The 12,174-nt window shown below is 43.8% G+C and overlaps 1 protein-coding gene across 1 annotated transcript in view; it reads left to right on the top strand.

The window, feature by feature from the left end:
- The window catches only part of LOC149274084 (phosphatidylinositol-3-phosphatase SAC1), a gene marked incomplete at its 3' end in the record, with an annotated part of 145,336 nt that overhangs the window by 132,394 nt on the left and 768 nt on the right, over nt 1-12,174 (top strand). The window contains exon 18 of the mRNA XM_089505851.1: nt 453-545. Within this exon, the coding sequence (XP_089361977.1) occupies nt 453-545 (93 nt within the window). The remainder of the gene's footprint in view (nt 1-452; nt 546-12,174) is intronic.

Here is a 12,174-nt window from a genome sequence, read left to right as displayed (position 1 = left end):
TGCTTCAGATTCCTTGCCGTCTAGTGGGGCAGCTGGTGGAGGTCTGTGGGATGCGCTGGGCTTCTATGAATGAGCACCGGAAGGTCATGTGATGCCGGCGCTCCATCATAAAAGCCCAAGAGGAAGTGCTGGCAGCAGCAGAGGTTGTCTGCGCGCATCGCACAGACATCCACCAGCTGCCAGAGAGGAGGATGCAGGTCCCCTGCAGCACTGCGGGGGATCTTAGTCTTGTAGTCAGACCTCTATTTGAGGTCCGATTAGAAGACGACCTCAGATATAAGATGGTTATTTTTAAGAGCATTTTAAAGTATTTATAATCGAGCAAATACAGTATATTATCAAGTCCTGTGTCCATTTACTTCAGACATATAAATGTTACACTTTCAAGATTTTGTTACAATAAACAGCTGATTTATGCATAATGTATTTATTTTTTTTATAATGTTTTTAAGGATTCGATTGACTTATTCCTTGGAAATTATTCAGTGGAAGAAGGCTACTCAACAAGCCCTCTACATGTGCAGACAGATTGGAAATTTCTTGCGGTATGATATTTTGCCCTTCCATATAATTTACTTGATCTTCTTTGATGGGTATCCATCTGTGTAGGTGGCAATCCTGTATAACAATTCTATGCTTCCAGGTTTTTATTTTGTGAGCTTAGTACCCTTTAATATAAACTTCAAACCCAGGCATATTCCATACCCTAAAGACTGAAGTTTTTTTTGCCTTACATTCTTCATTATGGTTCTCTTTTTCATATTTAGCATACACACATACATTGTTTATTGTTTTTTTCCTGTATGTTTGTATATATGAACAACACATGACATATTACACAGTCTCATGATTTGTAATGTTTAAAAAAAAAAAAAAAGCCAAAATGGAGAAGCTATGTGCTAAAAACTAAGTATACCCTTACTGCTTCCATAGGAATTGAGATGCCAAGTAGTAGACAAATCAAATGCCCTTGATAAATTGATCTTCAGCAAGTGTGACCACCTCTATAAAAGCCAAAGTTTTAGCAGTTTGCTGGTCTGGAGCATTCAGGTGTGTGTTAACACAATGTCAAGGAGGGAACACATCAGCAATGATCTTAGAGAAGCAATTGTTGCTGCCCATCAATCTAGTAAGGCTTATAAAGGTATTTTAAAACAATATTAAAGTCAGTGTGAATGATTATTCAGAAGTGGAAAACATTCAAGAATTGCCCATCTTTCCAGGAGTGAAATGTCAGACTGTGTAATGCTCAGAACAATTACAAGAAACCCAAGAGTTACATCTCAGACGCTACAGGCCTCAGCATGTTAACTGAAAGTACAATTAGAAAAAAGACTGAAGGTTTGTTTGCAAGGGTGGCCAAGAGAAAACCTTTTTTCTCTAAAAAGAACATGGCACCACAGCTTAGTTTTGCAAAGTTGTATCTAAACAAACCACAGGAGTTCTGGAACCATGTTCTTTGAACAGATAAGATCAAAGTGGAGATATTTGGCCATAACGTACAGCGCCATGTTTGGCGAAAACCAAACTCAGCATATGAGCACAAACACCTCATACCAGCTTTCAAGCACAGTGGTGGAGGGATGATCATTTGGGCTTGTTTTGCAGCCACAGGATCTTGGGTACCTTGCAGTCAATGGTATACAGAAGAGTTCCTGCAAATCGGCAATAGAATGGATGGAACAGAAAAGACTCAGTGTTGCAGTGGCCCAGTAAAACCAGTGGGGTTTAACCATCCATTGCCGGGTCAGGCACGTCATGCAAAACGGTCACTTAACGACCTATGACGTGCCTAACACATCATGAGACTTAAACAAACTTAGAAAGTGATCAACGATCACTTTCTAAGCTTAAACGGTGTTGCTGTAATTCAGTAACACCGAGATCGGCATCATGGGCCATGTCTGGCCCCTCCCCGGGGCGTCAACATCCGCCATACACTGTATGGCGGCGGACGCCCGTTTTTAAAAGCGTTTAGGAGGCGATCAATGATCACCTCCTAAACTTCAATGGTGTCGCTGGAATGCCTCGATCAGGAGGCATTCAGCGACACCAAACACTTACCCCAGGACCACTGCCGGTGATCTTCGCCATCCGCAAGATGGCGGCCGCTCGGGGAAAAAAAATAATAAACTTGAAAAAGTTCGCTAGAAGGTCTCCAGACCCTCTAGAGAACTCTGGCTCCCCTTGCAGGTTGAATACAGGTACTGCATTCAACCATACAAGTCAATGGATCCCAGCTTTCTAATCACTATGTGAGCAGTAAAATATACAAAAATGAAAAAAGGGGAAAAAAAACATGGTAACATTTAAAAATTATTATGCATCAGAGGAACTATCCAGTTCCAGCAAAATGTAAAAAAAAAAAAAAGTCCAAAAAGAATAAAATAAATAAAATAAAGTTTATTATTATGAGCAAATGCTAAAATTAGCGCTGTATCTTCCCAAAAATCCTGACATGGAAAAATTTAAATAAAAGCATTTCAAATACCCAAGGGGTGTCTAATTAAAAAAAAAATGAATGGTTTGATGGGGTAAATTGGAGTGGCCGAGCTTAAAGATAGGGCATAGGCACAGACTGACCGAAATGGGGGGAAAAAAGCGCACTTCCAAAATGTGGCATTTTAACCACAAACACCAGACAAACCCATACATGTGGGGTATGACTGTACTCGGGAGATGTTCCTGAACACACATTGGGGTGTTGTTTGATAGTGACGTATACCTGGAGCTATAAATTTATACCTAAAGTACTATTTGTGTGAAAAAAATACCAAAAAAAATACTACCACAAAGTGTGGCAAAGGCTGGTGGTAGAATCTGATGCATGGAAAGGGTTAAATACTACCATTTTAAGTACCTTGGGGTGTCTAGTTTTCAAAAATATATGGTTTGATGGGGTAAATTGTATTGGCCGGGCTCAAAGATAGGGCATAGGCACAGACTGACCAAAATAGGGGGGGAAAAGCGCACTTCCCGAATGTGGCCTTTTAACCCCAAACAGCAGTCAAACCCATGCATGGGTGGTATCACTGTACTCGAGAGATGTTGTTGAACACATATTAGGGTGTTGTTTGATAGTGATGTAATAGTACCCAAAGTATTGGAAGGGGAAGGGTTAAAATACTAGCATTTGAAATACCTTGGGGTGTTTAGTTTTTAAAAATATATGGTATGATCGGGTAAACTGAATTAGCCGGCTTCAAAGATGGTCCTATTAGGACATGGGGGCAGAATGACCAGATGTAAAAGTAAAAAAATGTGCACTTCCTAAATGTGGCGTTTTACCTCCCAAACAACCCGACAAACCCATGCATGGGGGGTATGACTGTACTCGGGAGATGTTGCTGAACACATATTGGGGTGGTGTTTGAAAGTGTTGTATGCCAGGAGCTGTAAATCCATACCTGAAGAGCAATTTTAGCGATAAAAAAACACAAAATAAATTACTACCACAAAGTTTGACAAAGACTGGTGGTAGAATTAGTGCATGGAAAGAGTTAAAATTCTAGCATTTGAAATACCATGGGGTGTCTAGTTTTCAAAAATATATGATTTGATGGGGTAAATTGCATTGGCCGGCTTCAAAGATACCCAAAATGGCACATGGGAGGAAGAATTACCAGATTTGGAAAAAATGGTTTTGAAATAGCAAAACGCTACTTGTACTTAATGCTCCATAACGTGCAGAAAAAAGCAAAAAAACATAAAAACATTGGGTATTTCTAAACTCAGGACAAATAGTAGAATATATTTAGTAGGTTTTTTCATTAGCTTTTTTGGATGGGTAAAAGTCAGAAAATGTGGGGGGGTTTTTTACATTTTTCATCATATTTTATTACTTTTTTATGGGAAATTAGATAATATGATCAAAACAATGCTATCTGAAGAAAGCCCTTCTTGTCCTGAAAAAAAAAAAAACGTATAATTTGTGTGGGTTCACTAAATGAGTGAGGAGAAAATTACATTTAAACACGAACACCGCAAAAGTGTTCCCTCGGTCCCAATGGTACAAAAGGTAAAACACAGCCTGGTCCTTAAGGGGTTAAGAGAGTTGTGCATAAGCAAATGCCTGCAAACCCCAATAAATTGTAGCAAAAGGTTGTAAAGAGGAGTGAACCAAAATTCCTCCGCAAATATGTGAGAAACTGATAGTCATACAGAAATCCATTACTTCAAGTTGGTAACTGATAAAGGTGGTCCTACAAGCTATTGAATTATAAGGTGTACACAGTTTTTCACACATGGCTTCTCCGTTTTGGCTTTTTTTATGTTAAATAAACCATTACTCGGTGTAATATGTCATGTTTTGTTGTTCATCTGATGTTGTATATACCTCATTTTTAGACCTCCTAAGGAGCAGATGATTGTTATTATGTCCTGATATGTAAAATCATAGAGTTCAAAGTGTGTAGTTTTTCTTTTCAACATGACTGTGTATACATTCACTGGCCACTTTATTAGCCACCTTTTGCCTTCAGAGTTGCCTTTATTTTTGTGGCATACTTTTTTGCCTTCAGAGCTGCCTTTATTTTTGTGGCATACTTTATACAAGGTGCTGGAAACATTCCTCAGAGATTTTGGTCCATATGGACATGATGGCATCACGCAGTTGCTGCAGATTTGTTGGCTGCACATCCAAGATGTGAATCTCCCTTTCACCACATCCCAAAGGTGCTCTATTGGATTGAGTTATGGTGAAAGTGGAGGCCATTGGAGTACAGTAAACTCATTGTCATGTTCAAGAAACTAGTTTTAGATGATGTGAGCTTTGTGACATGGTGCATTATCCTGCTAGAAGCAGCCGTCGGAAGATGGGTACTGTGACGGAATCCTCCATCACTGGGGCCACTGGAGAGGCCTGACAGCCAGCCTCCTCCCTATTGCCTATGGGCCCTGACATTGTAAAGACTTCTGTGGCTACCCCCAGCAGGATATCATCTCATCACTTGCTGAGGGGGTTATTCCTGGCAGATGGCCGGGATCTGCAACCAGGGAGTGACCACCATTGTTTTACTTTAATATCAACCCCCCCTACCCCATGGTGCATTACTAAGTTGTCCCCTCCAGTAATAGATAGTAGAAGTTGGGACCCCATTGTTTGGTTAATCCCTTTACTGACCCTGTTGTCTCTGGGAGGCAGATTAAGGGGGCGGTTTGTAGCCCAATATCTTGTTTTATGTTAATGTGTGCTTTGCTGGCTATATCCAGCCCTGTGTGTGAAAAGTAGTCTTCGTTTTGGTTATACCCTACACTGAGTCTCGGCTGGTGACTGGAAAACCGGGGAAAGAGTGTGTTGTCCCAGGCTAAGGGAGCACAAGTCAGCGGAGGTAGTCGGTCAGACTCAGCCCAAAGTGTGCTAAGAAAATGTCCCCCACACCATTACACCACCACCACCACCACCACCACCAGCAGCCTGAAGCTTTGATACAAGGCATGATGGATCCATGCTTCATGTTGTTTACGCCAAAGTCTGACCCTGCCATCTGAATGTCACAGTTAGAATTGAGACTCATCAGACCAGGCAATGTTCTTCCAGTCTTCCATTGTACAATATTTGGTTTGCCTGTGCGGATTGTAGCCTCAGTTTTCTGCTCTTAGCTGACACGAGTGGCACTCTGTGTGGTCTTCTGTTGCTGTAACCTATCTGCTTCAAGGTTCGACGTGTTGTGCATTCAGAGATGGTATTCTGCATACCTTGGTTGTAACGAACCAGTCTGCCCATTCTCCTCTGACCTCTGACATCAACAAGGCATTTTCGTCCACACAACTGCCACTCACTGGATATTTTTTCGGACCATTCTCTGTAAACCCTAGAGATAGTTGTGTGTGAAAATCCCAGTAGATCAGCAGTTTATCTGGCATCAACAACCATCAAAATTGAATAAATGCAAAAGCCAGCTCACCTCCCTATGTATTCGTCTGTACGGATCCCCACGGACTCGATGCGTGAAATAAACACAAAGGAAAAGAAGGGGTCGATCCAGCACTTGAATGAAAAAACTTCCAGCTTTTATTTTACTTCAATATTAAAAACATAGTTCACACCTGAGTGCACCTACGTGCACAGGAGACCCGAAATCGGGACGCGTTTCGAGCGGCACCCCGCTCTTATCACACTGAATTTGTTTCCCTTAAATAGGGTATAAAGGGGAGTGGTGAGATTGCACGTCATCAACACGTGCAATTAGAATCCAATTACAAAGCAATTAAATGTAATAAGATGAAAAGGACTGACATAAACAGTGTGAGCACAACAACATAACCTACAGCGAATATATGAATATCATTAACCCCCCAAAAAAGTAAGGCTATTACATGTATAGTATATTAAATCCCCTTTCTGATGCTTGGTTGGAACTTCAGCAAGTTGTCTTGACCATGTCTACATGCCTAAATGCACTGAGTTGCTGCCATGTGATTGGCTGGTTAGCTATTTGTGTTAACCAGTTGTACAGGTGTACCTAATAAAGTGGCCAGTGAGTGTATATGTGTGATGATGAAAAAAGTTAAAACAGGTTTTGAAAATACCTTGTGTATATAGCATTTCTATAGATCTCTAGCATTTACAAGACATATTATACCGGGTGTTGGATACCCTGTGACGGGACGCCATGTACCCCAACTGGGTACTCCCGCCAAACTACGCTTCCTCCTGACACCAGCGGTCGACTCCTTCGGCGCGAGACAGAAGCAGCCTTGTAGAGAGAAGGGGGTTGCTCAGGGCCAGCCCAAGGCATAATGCCGCCTGGGGCGAAGTTTAAAATGCCACCCCCCCATTATCTACCCTTCTTCTACTGCACCCCCATTATCTACCCTTCCTCCCCCTCCCTATTATCTACCCTTCCTCTCCCTCCCTGCCTCCCTATTATCTACCCTATCCCCCCCCTTTGTACTTACCTTTCAGCAGTCCTGGGGCGAGTCTCCCTGCTCGGTCTTGGTGCCGGCTTGTAATGCTGAGCGCCAGAAATGACAAGGAGCGCACTCAGCATTACAAGCCAGCACCGAGACCGAGCTAGAGGGCTCGCAGAGGAGAGGGGCGCAGAGCGGGTACTGAAAACCACTCGGCGCCCTCTCTCTTCCGCTTTAAAAAAAAAAAAAAAAAAAAAAGGGGTTGGGGTGGCAAAGTGCTGCCCCTTTAAAAGTGGCGCCTGGAGCAGTTGCCCCACTCTGCTCCATGGTAGGGCCGGCCCTGGGGTTGCTGCTGCACCGGGGCTGTGTTGGTGCTGTGGCACGCACTGACGGTGGTACAGCATAACGCCTATCACTATATACTGAGGCAAACATTAACGGGGGTACAGCATAACCTCTATCACGATATACTAAGCCAAACATTGATGTGGTATACGGGTTGCACCGAAATGAAAATTCTGGACCGAAACCGAAAATTCAGCATTCACTTGGGCAAAGCCAAAAATGACCCCCACCTTTTAAAAGTGAAAAAAAACTCTTTTATTAAAAGTTACACACCAAAATTAGACAAAAAAATATATATAATACATATATATATAATAATAATACATATATACATATAATAATATATATATATTGTTATTGATTTTTCTGTCCAATTTTGGTGTGTTACTTTTAATAAAAGTGGACCAATATTGGACAAAAAAAATCAATAATATTAAATATATATGTATAATTGCTAACAGCAATCACACTCCTATCATGTCCAGTACATGCTGGCACCTGGGCATGATAGGAATTTTATTACAGCCTTCCTATGCCATGCTATCCCACCCCCCACACTTACACATCCATGCCATCACACACACACTCGTTCACAAACATTCATTCACAAACATCCAGCATAAACTACAGCATAACACCCATCACTCTCACACACTTACTAATCCACTCTCACTGAATGTTTTCCTACCTTTTCTCTATCACTGTCACTTTTCGTCCTCCTCTTCGTTCTTGGAGCTTCTTCTTCTGTGTCCTGTCTTTCCAGTCAGTGCGGAAGGCGTGGCTTCAGTGTTGTGTGCCGGGATATGACATCAAATCCTGATGCACAGCATCAGTTGCCGCGCTTGATTGACTTTAAGCAAGTTAGAGGGAGATCCTTGATCTAACCAACCGAGCCTGCTCCTCTAGCAGCAGACATTACTGTCTGTCTCTGGAGGGGTGCGGGTGTGGTGGCACCCCCCTGATGAGCGGCATCCGGCAGAGACTTTCTAGTTTTCTTTGCCTGAAGCATGATTAAATTATTGTCAATTTTGAAGAATAATGGATCAGGTACTAGTATTTGAAACCTTCTCAGTAAAATAAAACTTCCTTACAAATATGTGAGTGTAAGAATGTGTGTGTTTTCTGTACAACCGTAGCTCAATGGTGTATCCCATCTTTAAAAATTCTACTTCTGATGTTACACCTTTTCTTTCACCTCGATACCAACTTTCATTGTTACAGGGCTTGAAGAGTGTTTTTATGATCCATTTATACATCACCCAAGCTAAAATGTCATCTGGCTCCTCAGAACAGCCTTTGTTGCGGGGTCCTCATGCCATTCCCATGATGATGAGGCAGTACTGTGTGACTGTGAGATACGATAGCTGGCCAGTGCAGCAGGGGGGGGGGGCAGAGGCACATGAATTGTGTGAATGAGAATATGAATTAATGTGTGGATGAATTGTGTGAATGAGAGAGAGCATTAATGAATATGTGTAAATTAGTGAGTGACTGTAAAAGTTTTTGTGTGTATCATAGATGTATAATTGATTTGTGGAAAGGCAAAGATGGCACAAGCAGGGTGTTTAAGTCTTGGGCACCAAGATGGCACAGGGCTTGCTGTTTGGGGACAAAGATGGCATGTCCTATGTGTGTAATTTGGGTACCAGGCAGGTTCTATGTTGGCAATGTGGATGCCAGGGCTGGCCTTTGGGGTGTGCAACCTGTGATCTATGCTTGTAATTTAGGGGTTTTTATCTATACCTTTAATGCTGAGTTTTTATGTAAATTCTAGTTGATCTATACCCCCACATTATGTTACTGTATATTTGCTATGCTGTTTCCATACATTATTTATGTATACCAGCAAATACAGGGTTTTTATGTCTTATTCATTTGATCTGTACATGCATGTGCTGTTTACGTGTGTTTATTTGATCTATACCTGAACTACAGGGTGTAAGTGAATGAGGGGACAAAGGGATGATTACAGGGGAGAGGACCTCTCAATGTCACGGTAGGGTCAGAAGGAGGGAAGGCTGCACTGACTGTCACCCCGGAGTACATCCTGTATGTGGCGCCCCACACACACACCCACACACAAAAACAATTTTTATCTGTATGTCAATGTGGAAGGCCTCTGCCCCTACAACAGCCTGCCTGTGCCACCCCTGCCCATTTAGCAACCTGCCTGTGCCACCCCTGCCCATTTAGCAACCTGCCTGTGCCACCTCTACCCCTGATGCAGCCTGCCAGTGCCACCTCTGCCCCTGATGCAGCCTGCCTGTGACCTGTAGCAACCTGCCTGTGCCTCTTTTGCCCCTGTAGCAACCTGCCTGTGCCTCTTTTGCCCCTGTAGCAACCTGCCTGTGCCTCCTTTGCCCCTGTAGCAACCTGCCTGTGCCTGCTTTGCCCCTCAAGCAACCTACCTGTGCCTCCTTTGCCCTTCAAGCAACCTACCTGTGCCTCCTTTGCCCCTAAATCAACCTACCTGTGCCTCCTTTGCCCCTGAATCAACCTACCTGTGCCTCCTTTGCCCCTGAATCAACCTACCTGTGCCTCCTTTGCCCCCTGAAGAAACCTGCCTGTGCCTCATTTGCCCCTGAAGCAACCTGCCTGTGCCTCATTTGCCCTTGAAACAGCCTGCTCCTGAAACAACTTGCCCCTGGGAAAAGCCTGTCTGTGCCAACCCTGCCCCTGAAACAGCCTGTCTGTGCCATCCCTGCCCCATCAGCCTGCCTGTGCCATTTCTGCCTCTAAACACTAACTTAGTACTAACTTCATGTATTCACCCACTAAAATTCATTCACCCACTTACGCATTCACTCTCCCGCGCCCCCTTACCTCTCTTGCCGATTTCCTTGGTCCGAGGGCCGTCCAGACGTCAGCGGCCCGGCGATTTCCTCATACAGTGCGCGGGCGTACCGCCCCTCTCGCCCCACTTTACGTATGCTACTGGAGCAGGGCCCAAGGAAATGCTTTCCCGGGATCGAGTTTTTTTAATCTAAAATATATTGGCAACAGGGTGTAATATATATATAATGTTAATATATATTGGAAGCAGGGGCTAATTTTAATACCGTATTAGCTCGATTATAGGCCGCACCCGATTATAGGCCACACCCTATGGGTTAGGTGCTTTTTTAAAGAAAATTTTAGATTTTTAGAAAAAATACACATTAGTGGAATAGTAAAACAGTATTCTAACTCACTGTATTTTAAAAATTTTGGTATCTATTATGCAGTTAGTCAACAATTATTACATACAAACAGAAAACCAATAGCCATTTTAACCCCTTAATGACAATTGCCGGTTCTGGCACGTCATGCACTAACATCAGGTTAGTGACAATTGACGTGCCAGGACCGTCATGTCTTTAAACGGGTGCAGAAAGCAATCTACGTTCGCTTTCTGCACCCAAACGGCGTTGCTGTAATGCCTCGACCTTGAGGCATTCAGCAACGCCACGATCGGCACCAGGGGCCATGTCTGGCCCCCTCCCCAGGGCGTCAACATCCGCCATACATTGTATGGCGGCGGACGCCCTTTTAAAAAGCGTTTAGGAGGCGATCAACAATCACCTCCTAAACTTAAATGGTGTCGCTGGAATGCCTCGATCAGGAGGCATTCAGCGACACCAAATACTTACCCCGGGACGGGCTGTGACTGCTCCGGAGAGCATGGGGTAAATTGCATTGGCCGGCTTCAAAGATACCCGAAATGGCAGATGGGGGGAAGAATTACCAGATTTGGAAAAAATGGCTTTGAAATAGCAAAACACTACCTGTACTTATTGCCCCATAACGTGTAGAAAAAAGCAAAAAAAACATAAAAACATTGGGTATTTCTAAACTCAGGACAAATAGTAGAATCTATTTAGCAGGTTTTTTCTGTACCTTTTATAAATGAGTAAAATATTTTTCAACTAAAAGTTAGAAAGTCATTTTTTTCTAAATTTTTCACCATATTTTATACTTTTTTTAATAGTAAATAATATGATACAGTGTCATCTAAAGAAAGCCCTTCTTGTCCTGAAAAAAACAATATATAGCTTGTGTGGGTTCAGTACACGGGAAAGAAGAAAATTACAGCTAAACACGAGCAGCGCAGAAATGTTAAAACGGCCATTGTCACGAAGGGTACAAAAAGTAAAATCAGCCTTTGTCACGAAGGGGTTAATGCACCTTACTTATAGATATGCCCCTTTGCCCCCAGATATGCTGCCACTCTGCTCCGTCAGATATTCCACTCTGCCCCCAGATATGCTGCCAGTCTGCCCACCCCAGATATGCTGCCACTCTGCCGCCCCAAGATATGCTGCCACTCTGCCGCCCCCAAGATATGCTGCCAGTCTGCCCCCACAAGATATGCTGCCACTCTGCCCCCACAAAATATGCTGCCACTCTGCCCCCCCCAGATATGCTGCCATTCACCCCCCCCAGATATGCTGCCATTCGCCCCCCCCCCCGATATGCTGCCACTCTGCCGTCCCCCCTCCCCCCCCCCCGATATGCTGAGACAGCCTCCCCTTCCAGCACTTTCCATGGGGTGGGTGCCGGCAAGGGAGATTGTTAAAGCACATCACGCAGACGTTCACCGGCTGCGGCGATGCGAGCGTAAACAACTTCCGCTGCCTGCGCGTCTGCACAATGTGCTTTAACAATATCCCTTGCCGGCACCCCCCCATAGAAAGTGCTGGCAGGTGAGGCTGTCTTAGCGCATCGCGTAGACGTCCACAGATGCCGGAGAGTAGGATCCAGGTCCCCTGCACCGCTGCGGGGGATCTGGATCCTAACCCTGCTTCCTGTCCGGTGCCCAGAACTGCATGACCCGGGCGTCGGGCAAATACAAACTGTGCTAAACCCTGAATATAGGGCGCACCCCCACTTTAAGTCTTTAAAGTGGGGGAATAAAGTGCAGCCTATATTCGGGCAAATACGGTATATATTGGCAGCAGGGGCTAATGTTAATATATATTGGCAGCAGGGGCTAATATT

Source organism: Sceloporus occidentalis, unplaced genomic scaffold, assembly GCF_023333645.1.
Source record: "Sceloporus occidentalis isolate IW3139 unplaced genomic scaffold, rSceOcc1.0.p SCAF_348, whole genome shotgun sequence".
In the NCBI taxonomy this organism is placed as follows: domain Eukaryota; kingdom Metazoa; phylum Chordata; class Lepidosauria; order Squamata; family Phrynosomatidae; genus Sceloporus; species Sceloporus occidentalis.
The sequence above is the reverse complement of the archived record's forward strand: the minus strand, read 5'-3'. Positions and strand labels throughout refer to the sequence as shown.